Source organism: Zingiber officinale, chromosome 1B (assembly GCF_018446385.1).
Source record: "Zingiber officinale cultivar Zhangliang chromosome 1B, Zo_v1.1, whole genome shotgun sequence".
NCBI classification, from domain to species: Eukaryota; Viridiplantae; Streptophyta; class Magnoliopsida; order Zingiberales; family Zingiberaceae; genus Zingiber; species Zingiber officinale.
Genome location: NC_055986.1, coordinates 73,797,830 through 73,816,522, shown reverse-complemented (window position 1 = coordinate 73,816,522; position 18,693 = coordinate 73,797,830). Strand labels below are relative to the sequence as shown.

The 18,693-nt window shown below is 39.0% G+C and overlaps 1 protein-coding gene across 1 annotated transcript; it reads right to left on the bottom strand.

Annotated features, from left to right (window-relative positions):
- Nucleotides 1–6,218: 6,218 nt before the first annotated feature.
- On the bottom strand, nt 6,219–18,371 carry LOC122038892 (ABC transporter C family member 3-like; the record flags this gene model as incomplete). The annotated part of the gene is made up of 2 exons (XM_042598860.1): nt 6,219–7,701; nt 18,204–18,371. Coding segments are annotated over 2 exons (654 nt in total), but the record flags the coding sequence as incomplete, so codon positions are not given.
- Between the last annotated feature and the right edge of the window lie 322 nt (nt 18,372–18,693).

Sequence of the window (18,693 nt, the reverse complement as noted above, 5' to 3'; positions counted from 1 at the left end):
CTGATCTATTGATTACTACCAATCAATCATCTGATCGATCTAGGAGCATTCTGTGCATTTGCATAAAACCTTTTTCAATCGATCGGCTGATCGATTGGTTACCACCAATTGATCGCCTGATCGATCCAAGAGCATTCTGTTCTCGGCAAATGCTTCTCAATCGATTAACCAATCGATTGGTTGCTTCCCAATCGACTGGTTAATTGATTGATACACATTTTAGCTCACAATTTAATTTTTTACACAATTCCAAATCATTTCAAGTACCTCATGTAACGACCCGCCTCCTACTGACTAGGCTGCGAGGCCGATCATTACGTAATGCTGTGCTAAATTACTATTGCGGAAAATCTGGATTGATTAAAATTTTTACTAAACTAATTACTGTAAACTGAACTTAACATTCTAGGTGTACCTAGGAGTCGTACACATGCTAGGGGAGGTGTTCTATGCCTTTCGGATGTCCTGCTAGCTGTAATCAGACATTTCAATAGATTCATGGATCAATTGGGCTGTCGGATCGATCCCGTGATCGATCCAGCAGGAGCACACTGATCGGTCGGCTTGACCGATCCAGTGGCTCACTGATCGGTCGGCTGACCGATCAGTGAGCTTCTGTGCCCTCTGTTCGCATCTGGATCGATCGGCTGACCGATCCATAACAGACGCTAACTCTCTGTTCGCATCTAGATCGGTCGGCTGACCGATCCAGCGGCACAACTTGACTCTGATCGGTCTGTAGACCGATCTGGGTTCTGATTTCACCCTGAAACTCTGATTTCAGCACTCTGGCATGCCAAAACCTCACACAACAATTCTAAAATCAATTGGAATATATTCTAGCAACTATTAACCAGCATTCTAACATAATTACTAATAAACTAAATAAATCTCGCATGGTTTAAACATTCTAAGGTCTAAAAACTGCATGAAAGAAGAAATACTAAGAATTCAACTATTTAAGCTTGCTAAAACCCCTGAGAATCTTTTATTCCAGTTCCTGCCACACACACCATCTTTGCATTGAACTCCAGCTTCCTCTGCTAGTCCATTTTCCCTTTACCTTTACCTGCAGTATAAGGAAAATAGAATCTGTAAGCTTAAAGCTTAGTAAGAAACCAACTACCTCACTAAAACATGCAATGATGCAAACATGCTTTTAAAGAATGCTATTTGAAAACATGTACTGGCATGGCATACTATGGGTGCAAGCATAAACTGAAATAACTGAACATGTAAGCTGAAACATGGCATAGCAAGCTAATCACATAGAACAATAATAGAGAACTAAGCTAACTGAAGCTAACCTGAAGCTGAAATCAAACTCAACTATCATAACTGATTTTATGAGTTTTGAAAACTAATAGCATAGTAGATCAAAATAATAATCATGTGTTGTTGGGCCCGGCAACTGTACTTACTGTGCGCGCATCCCTAACTAAACCCGGGTTTACAAGTTACTAGGTTATCTGAACCTAGGGACGACTGTGGGAGTCCAACCCAATGGATATCTAATCCGGTACAGTGCCAACTGAAAAGTAAAATACTGAATATAGCTAAACTGTTCTAATTTGCTGTTTCTAGGTTATCTGAACCTAGAGCTAGGTTGTCTGCACCCAGAGGCAACTGTGGGAGCCCACCCATTGGACCGTAGTCCCATATAAGCTAGAATAAACTGATTTACTGATTTAGATGCTTCTAATGCATTCAACTGAGCTGTTAAAATGCCTAGTTTACATTTTTACTTAACTAGCTATTTTATCGAACACTTAGTGTGCCCCAACTCTCCTCTCTATTAGGGAGACCACTTCTAGGCACCCGACAACATCTAGAAACCCCCACTGAAGAGGGATTACATGTCCGGCCCATCTAGAAGTGCTCACTAAATCCCTAAACCTGCGAGGAGGGTCAATTTCACGCTATGCGTTGATAAAAATCTGCATATAGCTAAACTAATGCGTAGAAACCCAAACGGAGCTACTTATACTGCAGGTGAGGGGTTTCTTACCTCCTACGCTAATTTCCTTACAATTCTGTTCGCTAGAATTCCGGTGGAGAGATCTCTTCGACGATCTTCTCGCGTCTATGCGTTCCACTCGCGGAGGGGAGCGTCCTCGTGCCCTTGATGTTGCCGGGAGGTGCTCCTAGAAGCCCTTGGCTTGGTGCGCCGAGAGAGGGAGGAGAGGAAGGGGTCGGCGGAAACTAGGGTGAGGAAGGAGATAGGTCACGTTAAAAAATAATCTCCTCACTTAATAATTTTCCTATTTATATTTAGGAATTAATTCGCCCAACTCCAATATAAATTTAATTGCCTCCCTTTCCTTTCAGCACGGCCCTGCTGGGTTCAACTGGTTTCTAACATTATCCGTAAACCATAGGTCTCGGGTTCAATTTCCGCCTAAGCTATTTTGCAGTTCTAATTATTTTTGCTACTTCCGCTATTCTAAAAATTCCGGAAAAATATCTAAAAATTCCAGAAAAATCATAGAATATTTCTAAAATAGTTTTGAGAATTTTTGGGCGTTACACCTCATGCCAGTTGAACCTCCAGTTCCCTAGACTTTATGCCTGGAGCTTCCTCATCTCCGAGTATTCATGCCAAGAATTCGGTCCTCGACCTCCTTGAACCTTTTTTGCCTTTCATCCAGTCTTTCGACCTACAAGGACTTCGCTTGCCAAGAATCCAGTTCTTGACCTCCTTGGACTTCCCTTGCCTCATATTCAGTCTTCCAACCTGCAAGGGCTTCTCCTGTAAACTCGTAACTCATGTTAGATCTAATGTATTGACCTAAACTTAAATAATTGTCAATACATTGAAACTTTTAGGGCATGATTGCACCAACAAACTGGACATCTAGGGGCAAATCTAGATGAAGAGGGAAAGTCTCCCACAAGGGAGATTTAACTACGCTTAATGGGTTTTCCCTAATCCCGTGCTCATAGGTATTTTGAGTGATTTAGAAATGTATAAACGGAGGTTCATAGTTATAGGGATTCCCTCTTAACCGAACTTCTTAGATTACCAACCCATTTAGGAGAATAGGATGGCAATAGGGATAACACTCCAATACATAGATGTAGATTAGTGTTGGTACTTTGGTTAGGCTTCCTACATGTATGAGAATTGATGATAGGGAATGGGTGAAGCCAAGCACATTAATTCCCATCATATTAAAACTAGAATCCCTAGAACATTTCACTAATCAAGACTTCCTCAGTCTTCATCTTTAGTTTACTTTACTTTGTTTCTACGCTTTACTTTTATACAAGATACTTCTTCAAAAATTCATTAGTTTAGCTAATTCGAGGTGTGAGTCTTTAAGTGTTCCCAATCCCTATGGGATCGATATTTTTATTACTGACGACGTAGCCGTGCACTTGTAGCTTCATAACAATTTACCATAATTGCTCCCCCTAAGTCCTTGGGTCTTCTCTTTAGGCATTAAAATTTGTAATGTTCCATTCTTTTGCACTTAAAGCATTCAATATGGTCCTTCCTTTTTTGGACTCTAAGCATCGGTTCCTCCTTTGCTTCCAATTGTGTGGATGCACTTTTATAAGTAGGACATTTGCTTTTGTAGTGTCCTCTTTCACTACATTTAAAGCATATTATGTGATCTTTAGATTTTGTATTTACAATGAACCTTTTGAACCCTTGTCAAGATTCTCCCCCTTAACTATTGTCATCTCGGATTCATATTCAAACTCTTGTTTTGACTCAAGTTCGGATCCATCAACCACCTCCTCAGCCATTAGTGCAATGATGTGGATTTGGTCTTGCTCTTCTGAGTCTGACTCTAAGGATAACTCTCTAAATTTGGACTCGGGTTTAAACTCACTTTTGCCTTGATCTTCTAACCTTGATGGTGTTTCGTGAAGCCTAATCAATTAGGTCCACAACTCGAATGCATTCTTCTAATTTTTTTAGCAGACACAATTTTGTTAGGCAAAACACTAATTAATATATTTGTTACCTTTATATTTTCTTCTAAGTTTTGAGAAGGTTATTTCAATATAATCCAGTTGTCAAAACTCTCACTTCTTATGAAAACTTCCATTCCTCACCTCCAATAATTGAAGTAGACTTGATCGTATGAAGGAGGGTCGTAGATGCTTCGCCCTTATTGATATGACATCGACATTCTTGCATAAGGGAATTAACAAAAGAAGGTTTCCAAGACTCTCATCTTGGGATTAGTAGTGTGAGATGAAAAAGAGAAATATAATTAAAAAATCTTTATAAGAAAAGAATTTTTTTTTTAAAAGTGCTAAAAAAACTATTAAGTAAATTCAGAGCGACCCACTTTGATACCAATTGATGGATCGAAAAAAGTGATAGAGGAGTGGGTGAATATCGCTTATTAAAAACTTTTTTTTTGTATTGATTTGTAAAACAAATATCAAAGAAGATAGCAAAAAAAATAAGATAATAAAAAAAAAGATGGTGACTCAAGTAGTTACTTGGTTTAGAACCTAAGTCGACTCCTACTCTAAGACCTGCGATCCTTGATCGCACCATTGGATAATTCACTAGAATTCTTCTTTCCAAATCCTTCAAAAAGAAGAAATTTGTACAATGAAAAAATGATAGTAACACACTACTATCTTCTTATAAGAATGCAAGCTATAAATAAAATATACTGACAAAGAGTAGATAATTAAGCGAGTCGACACTTCTCAGCGTAGCAGCTTGCACGTGGAGTTGTGGCACAGAACAATAGAGTCACGAATAGAATGCAACAGGGGAATATTCAAAGAGTTGTATGTTTGAAATAAATCTCGAGGTCCTTTAATAAGCATGGTTTGATCGACTGAAAACTCGTTTGGTCGACTAATCCACCTATCGGTCGACTGAACCCCTTACTTTCCTTCTTCGCCGAGATCTGATCTTCATGTATTTATGATCATTTATTGTTTGGTCAGCCGAATAGAGCAGTTTCTCTATTCGTCAAGATTCACCATTAATTCTCCATTAATGCTTTTATTGTTCAGTCGATCAATCCCTATGTTCGGTTGACTGATCAACTTGGCTTCCATGTTTACTTCGACACAAACTAATCTCTGTTCTGTATCAACCTAGTTTAGTAGATCAATTCATGGGTTCGGTCGACCGCTTAGATCAGTTCCTATAAAATAAAGTTAGCACAGTAATATATGATGCATGAGTAGTAATTGACAATAAAACTGTCTTGATCTCAACTTGAAAACCTTCTCAATTTCTTCAATTAGATCAACGACCTAAGGTTCACTACAAGAAAAACCCTCATAGACATCAGTTTTCCACCGTTGTCTATTACAAAATTGACTGATGTCTATGAAGGCGATGTAAAAGGTCTACCATTTTAGACATCGGATTATAACCGATGTAGTATCACTTAACGACACCGATTTTCAAATCGGTTATGAACCGGTGTAGTATCATTTAACGACACCATTTCAGCAACGATGTAAAATCGATGTAATATATGTTAATAACACCAGTTTTAGCAGCGGTTTACGACCGATGTAATATTAACAACAGTAATTCCATCAACGATGTAAAACTGATGTAATATCAGTTAATGACACCGGTTTTGGCAACGGTGGAAAATCGATGTAATATCAGTTAACGACACTAATTTCAGAAGCGGTGAAAAGTCGATATTATCACCAAGCAAATCACAAAATTAAGTTAATATTAATAATTCACCAAGCAAATCACAAATAAAAATGCACCGATGTATTTAAATACACCAAGTCAATATCCATGTAACCAACATATAAATATTCTTCTTACAACATAAAAAGATAACAGATATTGTGCACATCAAGTCAGTATCCACAAATTACACATAAATATTCTTCTTACAACATCAAAAGGTAATAGATATTTTACACATCAAGTCCGTATCCACAAATTACATTCTATGAAAATGCATTCATCCTCCAAATCTTTCAAAAATCGAATACCTTTTCTAATCAAATGTAATCTAGCATGCATTCAGCCCACCCAAACCGCACTTCATCAATTTCAACTATAGAGTACTTGAGATTTATAACCATAAAAACACATAAATAATATATTAGTAAAACCAAGTACTAATCACTTTGCAAAGACATTATTCGAAAGCAAACTTTAAGAATGCAACAATAAAGCTCTATGTTTGTCTTTGAAAGAAAAATAAAATTCTCCCTACACTAATAGGATACCTCAACAAACGTGAGCAAGTACATAAATATAGAGCCAGATAAAACATAACAGCATTACTATACAAAAGTTATTCATCAATTCACAAGACTTCTTTACATAAAGAACTATTGAATATCCAAATCTAAGAAGTGATCTGCCTCAAAATAGTTAACTAGATCGAAATGATATTACAAGTATTACACTAAATTTGTATATAATAAGAAAAGCATCAAATCTTAATGTAAATATTACACTGTTGCTCACTATGTAAAGAAAGAGAGAGAGAAATCTAAGAGAAGCATAGTGTAGTAATAATCATATTAAAATTTAAATCCGGAATCAATCCATCACAATCTTGGATGAAATTTTTATTCTGATTTCTTGAAGGTTGAGATGAGATCGAATAAACAAGGATGCATTTTGTTTAAATTGCATGCAAGCCTATATATAAGAGCTGATAAATAAAGCAGATAGCCAGACACTCAGACAACTTCAGGTTACAGTTGCACTCTTGTTCCAAAGGCATCTTTACTAGAACTTAGGCACCAATTGCTTAAAGAGAATATTGATGTCAAAAAAAGGGGATGTTGAATGTCAAATCACATAATTAGTAAGTGAAATTTGAGCCTTAAAACAAAACACGATGAGAAATAACCAACATGATTATTTGTGGTGGTTTAATGTCAGGGCAAAAAACTAGTACTTAAAACAATAAATAAAATCATATCATCAGATAATTTTTAGTTTTTCTTTCTAAGATCTTTTATGATATTTCTCTTATAATCAATATTTATCCCATGCACCTAAATGACTATGAAATTTCAAACGGCAGACTGCCATCAAGCACCTTCATCATGAATTATCTCATAACCAATCAGAACTAAGTAAGCAGCTGAGACACTCTTCTAGATTCTAGACTAAGTGAATTACCAGTTCACCACCTATTTGCTTCATGCAAATCCCATCTTTTGATTTGTCTCTTTCATGTGAATTCTAATAACCTTGTTAATCCTCTCAAAGAATAACGCAATGACTACAAACCAAACCTAGACCACAAAGTACAAGCAATAATAATGATCCAAAGTTTGAATGCTTATAAGTGAGGAAAATAACATCGATACTACCCAGGGAAAAGATAGCATCAACAACCTAACAGCTTCATATGTGAAACTAAGTAATAACTCAATTTTGAAACCAGTCATAATCTGACAATAAGTAGAACAAAAAAACTTCAAGTAGATTATCGGTTCATCCAGTTGTATGGTAATTGAACTGAGAGGAAATACCTTGCCGGCACTGAGAAGAAGAAGCCGATCACAATCAATGATGGTATTCAATCGATGAGATACAATGAGCATCGTGCAAGATTTGAATTCATCCCTTATTGTTTTATGGATAAGAGCATCAGTTCTAACATCCACTGCTGCAGTAGCTTCATCGAGGACAAGAATCTTTGATCTCCTTAACAATGCTCGTGAAAGACTGAGAAGTTGTCTTTGTCCGACACTGAATTTCTCCCCAGCTTCCGAGACCTAATGGGTATGACAAATGTATGTTAAATAAAAAAAAATAAGCATATTCATTGTTGTAGTCGCTGACATGGTATCCAAAGAAAAGAAGTACATTGAAAGACAATCCTGAGATGCTTCACCAATTAAAGGATATCGCTTATATGTACAAGCCTAAATAACCACAACACTTGTAACAAGGATTTAATACATGTCGATGAAAAAGTTATGCTTTACAAAAGCATCCAACAATTACAAAAGTTGACAATGCATATTGTAAGAATAAGATGAACTATACCTCTGCATCAAGCCCCAATGAATTCCTTCAAATCACATCTTTTAGATGAGCTCTCTCTAACGCTTCCCAAAGATCAGCATCATTATGCTCATTGAAGGGATCCAGATTAAACTGAACAGTTCCTAAAGAGTTTAACGATCTAGACAGTTAGATACACAAACAAAGAAGAGCTCGGTGGCATAGAGAAGATAGAAAGACAACCACAAAAAAAATCAAACATCTCATCATACAACACCATCATCCATAAAGCAGAAAAAAAAAATCCGGCACAACAAAGACACAAAAAAACACAAAGTAAAACTTCGAAAAGGATAAGCTAGATCCAATGGCACTAAAAGGAAGGGAGACCCTGAGGTCGAGAATGAACTAGCGAAAATGGAACCAAAGAGTTCGTGTTTCTTCCCCTTTTGACCTCCTTCCGTATCTCCTTCTGGTAGGCATCGGTGGGGTTCATCACCTTTCCCCCTTTGGTTGTCTTCATCTTGCCTCCCTCCGCCTCTACTACTCTAAGATCCGACGACAACAAAACCCTAGAAAGCAAGACCAACTCGTCACCTCTCCTTTCTCGAAATGCAAAGAAGGGTTCCTCTTCTCACCCAGAGGGAGGAGGTGGAGGAGATGCGGCATGGTTGGATGGAGCAGCAGGGGCATCATGTGTCGATCCCGATCAGGAGAGGAAGGGGCGTCAATCTAGGAAGGGGAAGAGGGAGATGAGGCTGAGAGAGATGGGTGGACGGCGCGATATAGGTTTAGGTTTGGAGGGAAGAGTGAAGTGTTGCAAATTTTGGCTAAGTATTGGTGGGAAAATTAAATTATTTTATTTTGGTTCATTAACACCACTTTTAACAATGGTTTTTTACTATCCGATTTCGTAGATAGAACAAGGAAGCTATCATAGACATCGGGTTTTAAAAACCGCTATTAAAATCGGTGTCTATTAACAAAAAAAAGGCGCTCATAGACATCGGCTATAAAAACCGATGTCTATGAGTGAAAATCTGCACTTATAGACACCAGTTTTTGGAAAAATTGGTGCAAAATACTCAAAGACATCAAAATTTGCTTAAAACCGCTGTTGTTCCATCGATGTCTATGAGAATTTTTCTTGTAGTGGTTGTTCCTTTCTAGAACACGACCTTACCATTGCTCATCTCTAGTTGCTTATCTCAACCTACCTGTCAAACATTGATCTTTCAGACCTGTTTGGACTTTATCTGCTCAGTGTTCGATCGCCTAATCTACTAAGACTTTTCCTATAATACTAAATTAGCCAACAACAATAATAGTAATACAAAATACTATGGTAAAACTAAACTTAGATTTACCAAGATCCGCTGGTCCAGTCGACCACATGCGAACGATCAGAAGCCATCCGATCAACCTTGCTTAGAGTTTACTTCTCCAAAACTTCTCGTTATCTAAGGTTACCTCCCATTAGGATTTTCTCCATCTAGCTTCACTCACTAGAACCTAGAGTTACTTCCCTCTAGAGTTTTCTCCACCTGGTTTCATCACCAAGACTCAACAATGAATCGGCCCACCAGGGATTCGATATCAAGTACTTCAAACATATTTAATCCTTCTACCTAGCTTCTATGAAATACTGAGATTTCCCTTGCCTAGCTGCAACTAGTGCTAGTTAGAGCCCTAGAGCCAATCATTTGATGATTGTATTATGGACTTATTGTATCATATTCTTATATAAATAAATGCATGTGTTTTGGTTATTATACTTACTTGTATTGGTGCCAAATAAACTAAGTATAATAGCGTCCTTGAGTACAAGGTTCTCACCTATATCAATCGGTTAGTTGAACCGATAGTGAGATGATATAGGGAACACTACTCTTAATCATTCCTAGTCGAGTATTAACATTCAGGGACAATGTTAATGCAATAAGACTAGCATGTAGGTCAACTCGATGACTTGATCTCACAAGTCATGGATATAGAGATATCAAGTTGACACATGGGTATGTATTAGAGAATGTATACTGAATGACCCGCCATGAGAAAGTATCATGGATCGTTATATGAGTGTCATATACTTTCTCATGTGGATATTAGTATGACTACTAGTCCTAAGACCTGAAGTCACCATGGTTGAGTTATGTACTTTGGTTTCGTCAAACGTCACCCGTAACTGGGTGGACTATAAAGGCGATTACTGGGTATGTAACAAATTATGTGGAGGGATGTGAGTGATGTAGATGGGATCTATCCCTCCTATATGACGGGAGCGACATCGATATTCTTGATAGAGTGAGACCACGAAGTGCATGGCCATGCCCAAATGAGTCAATATGAGATATTGAGCTCATTTGATCGAGTGAGTCTACTTGGAGTTCAAGATTGAGATTGATTAGAGGATGACACGGTCAATGTCTCACATTGATCAATCTAGATGTCTAGGATAGAAGGACACTTGTCATATATTATGAGGAGTCACAATTAGTAGTGACAAGGTGATGTTGGATCTCAACATTCTTGTAACTTGAGTAGCAATGATGTATTGCTAGATGCCGCTCATTGCTTATGTTTTCTAAAGGAGTTTAGAAACGTTGTCAACGTTACAAGAACCTATTGGGTCACACACAAAGAACAAGTGGATGGAGATTAGGTTCATATGATGAACCAATTGGATTAGATTCATATGATGCACCAAAGATTGGATTCAGATTAATTCAAATTAGACTTATTGAGTTAGACTCAATTAGATTCAATTGTTAAATGAGTCTAATTTAAATTTGATTATTGAGTCAATTTATATTAATGAATTGAGATTCATTAAATTAAAATTGACTTGAATCAAAGGTTGGATTTAACTCAACAAGGAAGAAAATTGGTCAATTTTGACTTGACCAAATGGAAGTTGAAACATCATGTTTGACTTGATGTATTACCACATCATGAAGGTTGACTCATCCTACATGGCATGACTAATCTTGCCACATCATCTCCACCTCATTATGGTGTGCCACCTCATGGAGGTTACACATCCCATTCACTTAATGTGGTCGGCCACATTAAATGAGGGGGTTACAAGATGTGGCCGGCCACACTAATGTGTGTGGAGGTTTTGTTTTGTGTGATTGATGAGTGTTCATGGTTGTATCTTCTTCCTTGTGTTCTTCCTCCTCCTTTGCTACTGTTGCCGTGGGTTTCAAGCAAGGAAGAAGAAAGGTGAGTGAATCTAATCCAAGAAGAAAGGTTAGTGAAAGTCATATAGAGTTTTTAGAGGAGTGTGTTCTCTTCTTTTCCTTTCTTCATCTTCCAATCCTATCCGAGAGCATCAAGAAGTGCTAGCACACTTGTGGTGTTCTCTTCTCCATCCTTGAGTGTTAGAGAACACTTCTTGTTCGTGTGGATACTTCTAGAGGATTGTCTACGTTGACAATCCTGAGATCCGGCGTACCTTGGATTTGCGGGATTGCGAAGGGCTTCGCTTCAAAGGTATAACCTTTTTCCCTTGTAGATCTAAGTGTAGATCTAGGTAAACTCGTACTCGTAGCTTTTTGGAAAAATTTTTCTTTGCACGGATCCGTTGGCTAGGGAGTTTCGGGATTTCCGTGACGCGAAAAAGCGGTTTTTGCGGCCTGAAAAACCCAACAGTGGTATCAGAGCCACGTGCGAAGGCATGTACGAGTTTATTTTGGTTTTTATGAAAAATAAACATTCTGTGAATTTCTGTAATTTCATGATTTTTATAGTTTTAAAGGGTATTTTTCTCGTAGAAGCGAAGCACAAGTGTTTAGACATTTGTAGGCTTCGACTACCGAGAAGATTTTTCCGTTACGGCAATGTTTCGACCCAAAAATTTTTGGGACAGCGGGCTAAGGCGCTGTAGGATCGCTTAGGAGCAACTCGCGATAGTTAGATCGCGGGTAGGGGTACTGCCCCTAACCCCGCAAGGGAATTTGCTCCGCGATTGCGCCCGAAATCGCTAATCGGGACCGCCGGGAAAAATTTACTCATAAAATTGTAAAAATTATGAAAAAATTAAAGAAAATTATGAAAAATATATAATTTAGAATTATATATTATTTTTGTGATAGTCATGGCCCAAAAAGACCCAATATGATTGGATTTGTGTTGTAATTTATAATACGGCCTGCGTGTCGTCATGTGTTTGTGTGTGCTGTATTTGATACGCGACCTGCGCGTCATGCCTCCCTATTTATATTCTGGTTGTAAATTAGATTTAGACTCGAATGTAACTCGAGTTTCAAAATGTAATGTAAATTTTGAAGCGGTGGAAGGTCCACTCAAGATGGAGTTACGAGGAAGGCGCGAGCAACACAAGGTGGTCAAAAGGAAGGCGCTTGAGAAGTTGTTGACCTTAGGTTGACCATCCGATCTTCTCATTGGCTTGAGAAGATCGTAGTAGGGCCATGACATAATCACAAAATTATTTAATTAATTACTTTTGTGTGTATGTGATGCATGCTAGTTAATTAAGTAATTAGTTAGTGCCTAACGATTAGATTAGATCTAAATCGTGCACATGATGCACCCTTCGATTAAATTAGATCTATCGAGTATATGATACGCATCATCGTTTAGATTAGATCTAAATCGTGACAACTCATAATGACTACCATGACGTGATACCTACCACTACCTCGATCGCATGTTGTTGTTGAATCTGCCAAAGCAGAGCAATACATACTATCTTGGTAGGGTACGGAGGGACAATCTTGGTCCCGCCTATCAACGCATGGGTGAGTACAACTCAATTAGATTGAGTAACTAGTTAACTCAATTAGATCGAGTTTAACTATAGGCATTATCCAATGGTTGGTAGATAGGTCAAAATCACGTTTATATTAACTCTTGGGCGTATTAGCCAAAGCTAACTCGAGTTTTAATATAAATGCGGATTTTGATCCTATAAACAAGAGTTGCTTAGAGATGTAATTGGTAAATTGTTACCTACCGATCATACTAAGTCTTGGGCGTATTAGCCAAAGCTAACTCAAGGGTTAGTATGATTTGGAACTTGTCCCACATAAATTATAGAATTCAGTGTGAGCATTATTTAGTTAAAGACCTAATTAAATGATTAAGAATATGATATTTATTTCTGTTGTAGATTACCATGACGTCAAACACGAACAATTTCTCCCTGCGTTCTGTCCTTAAGAAGGACAAGCTCAACGGAGCAAATTTCCTGGACTGGTATAGGAACTTGAGAATAGTTCTCACTCAAGAACGTAAATTGTACGTTCTGGAGCAGCCCATTCCGGAGGCTCCTCCTGCCACTGCCACGCGAGCAGACCGAGATGCTTACAAGAAGCATCAAGATGATGCATTAGATGTGTCCTGTCTTATGCACGTGACCATGAACTCTGAGCTTCAGAAGCAACATGAGTTGATGGGTGCTTATGATATGGTTGAACATCTTTGTCACCTATATCAAGGACAAGCAAGGCACTGGAAGAGGAACTCCAAAGAATACCTGGAAGATCTTAAGAAAAAGAGAAATAAGATTTCTACTTCAGGTATACATGTTATAGAAGTCAACCTCTCTATTTCTTCATCGTGGGTATTAGATACCGGATGTGGTTCGCACATTTGTACTAATGTACAAGCACTGAGAAATAGCAGGGCATTGATGAAGGGTGAGATAGACCTACAAGTAAGCAATGGAGCACGGGTTGCTGCTGTTGCTGTAGGAACTTATCATCTATCTCTGCCCTCTGGGCTTTACTAGAATTAGATGATTGTTGTTATGTGCCTGCATTAACTAAGAACATTATATCAGTTTCTTGTTTGGACAAGAAAGGTTTCTTGTTTACAATAAAGAACAAATGATGTTCCGTCTATTTAAACGATATGTTCTATTGTAGTGCACCTCTGATAAACGGACTCTATATTCTAGATCTTGAAAGTCCTATTTATAACATAAATACCAAGAGGTTCAGGTCAAATGACCTGAACCAAACCTATCTCTGGCACTTTCGCTTAGGTCATATAAATGACAAGCGCTTATCCCAGCTCCATAAGGATGGTTTGCTGGACTCATTTGATTTTGAATCTTATGTGACGTGCGAGTCATGAATACTAGGTAAGATGACCAAGACACCCTTTAGTGGGCACAGCGAAAGAGCGACTGATTTGTTAGGACTTATACATAGTGATGTATGTGGCCCTTTCAATGTCGCGGCTAGAGGCGGTTATAGGTACTTCATCACATTTACTGATGACTTCAGTAGATATGGTTATATGTACTTGATGACACATAAGTCTGAATCCTTTGAAAAGTTCAAAGAATTCAAGAATGAAGTACAGAACCAACTTGGCAAGAGTATTAAGATACTTCGATCAGATCGAGGTGGAGAATACCTTAGCCATGAGTTTCGTGACTATCTAGCTGAGTGTGGGATTCTATCCCAACTCACTCCTCCTGGAACACCACAGTGGAATGGTGTATCCGAAAGGAGGAATCGTACCTTATTAGATATGGTACGGTCTATGATGAGTCACACAGATCTTCCGACATTCCTTTGGGGCTATGCTCTAGACACGGCAGCTTTTATACTCAACTGAGTTCCATCCAAGGTCGTGATAAAGACACCATATAGGATATGGACTGGGAGAGATGCCCAAGTGTCTTTCATGAGGATTTGGGGATGTGAGACCTACGTTAGACGTCAAGTCTCAGATAAATTAGGACCCAAATCCGACAAGTGCTACTTTATAGGATATCCCAAGGAAACTAAGGGATATTACTTCTACATTCCCAGTCAGCACAAGATAGTTGTGGCAAAGAGTGGAGTCTTTCTAGAAAGAGACTTTGTTTCTAGAAAGACTTATGGGAGTACATTCGATCTTGAAGAAGTTCAAGATGCGGATCCTAGCACTGAAGCCTCGATGGAAGTTGAACTGGAACCACAAAGTGTTGTGGATGATGTTGTTCCACAAAGAGTTGAGGAACAACAACCAGTTCAAGTAGATATACCTCTTCACAGGTCTGATAGGGTACGTCGTCATCCTGAGAGATACTCATTTCTCTTGTCTGACCATGATGACGTTGTGCTCATAGAGGATGAGTCTACCACCTATCAGGAAGCTGTGATGAGACCAGATTCTGAGAAATGGCTAGAAGCCATGAGATCCGAAATGGAATCCATGTACACCAACCAAGTATGGACTTTGGTTGATCCACCTGAAGGGTAAACCCATAGGTGTAAGTGGGTCTTTAAGAGAAAGACTGATATGGATGGACTTATCTATAAGGGTTGCTTGGTAGCTAAAGGTTTCAAGCATTCATAGTATCGACTATGATGAAACCTTTTCACCGATAGCGATGTTTAAATCCATTCGGATCATGCTTGCTATTGCGACCTACCACTATGAGATATGGCGGATGGATGTCAAAACCGTATTTCAAATGAACTCTAGGATGTGTACATGACACAACCCGAGGGTTTTGTAGATCCACATCATACCAGTAGTATGCAAGCTGACAGGTCCATTTATGGACTAAAGCAAGCTTCTGGAGCTGGAATCTTCGATTTGATGACGCAATCAAATAGTTTGGTTTCATCAAGAACGAAGATGAGCCTTGTGTCTACAAGAAGGTTGTAGAGAACACAATTGTCTTCCTCATATTGTATGTGGATGACATACTACTCATTGGGAAAGACAACCCTTTGTTACGAACAAGACTTGGCTAAGACTTGTTTTCGATGAAGACTTAGGTGAAGCATCCCGCATTCTAGGAATACGAGATATATGAGATAGATCTAAGAGATTGCTTGGCCTAAGTCGAGTACATATATTGACAAGGTACTCCTTCGGTTTGTCATGCAGAACTCCAAGAATTTCTGCCGATGTCACGTGGCGTGAGTCTTCGAAGACTCAGGGCCCCTCTTCTAGAGAGGAGAGACCGCATGGATCGGATCCCTTATGCCTCGGCCATAGGATCTATCATGTACGCCATGCTATGTACTCGACCGATGTCTCGTATGCTTTGAGCATAACGAGCAGATACCAGTAGATCCGGTGAAAGTCACTGGATAGCGAGAATATTCTTAAGTACTTAAGAAGGACTAAAGAATATTTCTTGATATATGAAGACAATGATGAGCTAGTAAAGGGGTTACGTGATGCCAGCCTTCGAATCGTCGATGATTATCGATCATGATCGGGTTAGTTTGCATTAATGGTGGTGTCTGTGGTGGAAGAGTTCAAGCAGGACATAGTAGTGATTCTGACAGGGTCGAGGCATATCTTGCATCGAGGCGGCGTGAAAGGAGGCGATTGGATCCGTAATTCATCATCGAACTTGGGGTGGTTCCGATCGTCGACCCTATTGAGCTCTATTGTGACAACAATGGAGCTATAGCACAGGCGAAGGAACCTCGCTCACACCAGCGGACCAAACACATACTACGTCGCTTCCATCTCATTCGAGAGATTATCGAGAGAGGAGATATGAAGATATGCAGAGTACCTACAGAGGCTAACATCGCAGATCCCTTGACATCGGTATTCTTGATAGAGTGAGACCACGAAGTGCATGGGCATGCCCAAATGAGTCAATATGAGATATTGAGCTCATTTGATCGAGTGAGTCTACTTGGAGTTCAAGATTTAGATTGATTAGAGAATGACACGGTCTATGCCTCACATTGATCAATCTAGATGTCTAGGATAGAAGGACACTTGTCATATATTGTGAGGAGTCACAATTAGTAATCACAAGGTGATGTTGGATCTCAACATTCTTGTAACTTGGTTAGCAATGATGTATTGCTAGATGCCGCTCATTGCTTATGTTTTCTAAAGGAGTTTAGAAACATTGCCAACGTTACAAGAACCTATTGGGTCACACACAAAGAACAAGTGGATGGAGATTAGGTTCATATGATGAACCAATTGGATTAGGTTCATATGATGCACCAAAGATTGGATTCGGATTAATTCAAATTAGACTTATTGAGTTAGACTCAATTAGATTCAATTGTTGAATGAGTCTAATTTAAATTTGATTCATTGAGTCAATTTTTATTAATGAATTGATATTAATTAAATTAAAATTGACTTGAATCAAAGGATGGATTTAACTCAACAAGGAAGAAAATTGATCAATTTTGACTTGACCAAATGGAAGTTGAAACATCAAGTTTGACTTGATGTATTACCACATCATGAAGGTTGACTCATCCTACATGGCATGACTAATCTTTCCACATCATCTCCACCCCATTATGGTGTGTCACCTCATGGAGGTTACACATCCCATTCACTTAATGTGGCCAGCCACATTAAATGAGGGGGTTACAAGATGTGGCCGGCCACACTAATGTGTGTGGAGGTTTTGTTTTGTGTGATTGATGAGTGTTCATGGTTGTATCTTCTTCCTTGTGTTCTTCCTCCTCCTTTGCTACTGTTGCCGTGGGTTTCAAGCAAGGAAGAAGAAAGGTGAGTGAATCTAATCCAAGAAGAAAGGTTAGTGAAAGTCACATAGAGTTTTTAGAGGAGTGTGTTCTCTTCTTTTCCTTTCTTCATCTTCCAATCCTATCTGAGAGCATCAAGAAGTGCTAGCACACTTGTGGTGTTCTTTTCTCCATCCTTGAGTGTAAGAGAACACTTCTTGTTCGTGTGGATACTTCTAGAGGATTGTCTACATTGACAATCTTGAGATCCGGCATACCTTGGACTTGCGGGATTGCGAAGGGCTTCGCTTCAAAGGTATAACCTTTTTCCCTTGTAGATCTAAGTGTAGATCTAGGTAAACTCGTACTCGTAGCTTTTCGAAAAAAAATTTCTTTGCACGGATCCGTTGGCTAGGGAGTTTCAGGGTTTCCGCGACGCGAAAAAGCGATTTTCGCGATCCGAAAAACCCAACAACTAGGACTTCCCTTGCCTAACCGCAGTTAGAACTAATCACTCGATTGACTTCTCACCCTTACTTAGCCACGACTAGGACTTCCCTTGATCAAGCTCTATTAAATATATTTATTAGATATTAAAACATTAAAGGTCAATTTCAACAACACTACCAATCATCACACTAATTAAATCCAATGTAGAAACCAAATCAAATCTAAAAATCACCCAAATCTAGATGCTCTACCATTGACTGGTGGCTGATGCAACCTATTGTCAGAATTATGGTTGGAGCTAGGTGGGTATGTTGTCTTCCAAATCAACACTAAATCTAGATCCAACAATCAAATCATATGCTACAATCAAATCATATGCTAGGCTAACGGATTACCTCAAATGTGGTAGCTGATAGCAAGGCACCCTCGATGATGATGTCACTAAAATCATCTGATGATCTATTATTGGCCAAACATGGCTGAAAACCCCTTCCAAAAGACCACAGTAAGATGTCATCTCTGGCGAAGGGAAATGGTCCAATGGAGGTAGGGAATCCAGGGATTCATCATTCCGATAAGGTCCCCAAGATAAGGGAGGTAACTCAGCACCTCTTATGTTAAAGACCCGCCTGTGCAGAAGAAATGATTCAAACTCAGGTGGGTAGTGGAGGAGATGGGAGGATCGGCACTGTGTCTCACAAAAATCAGGAGAAGAGGAGGATCAGGCAAAGATCGGTGTTAATGGCTTGTTGGATTGAGGCAATCAAGCGATAATTGGCAACACTAGGCACTGGAATCTCGCGATCGAAGCTCACAATAGCCAGCGTCGGTCATGGTGGTTGAAAGAAGGAGATAAAGCGGTGCCGATGATCGTGGTCGGTCGAT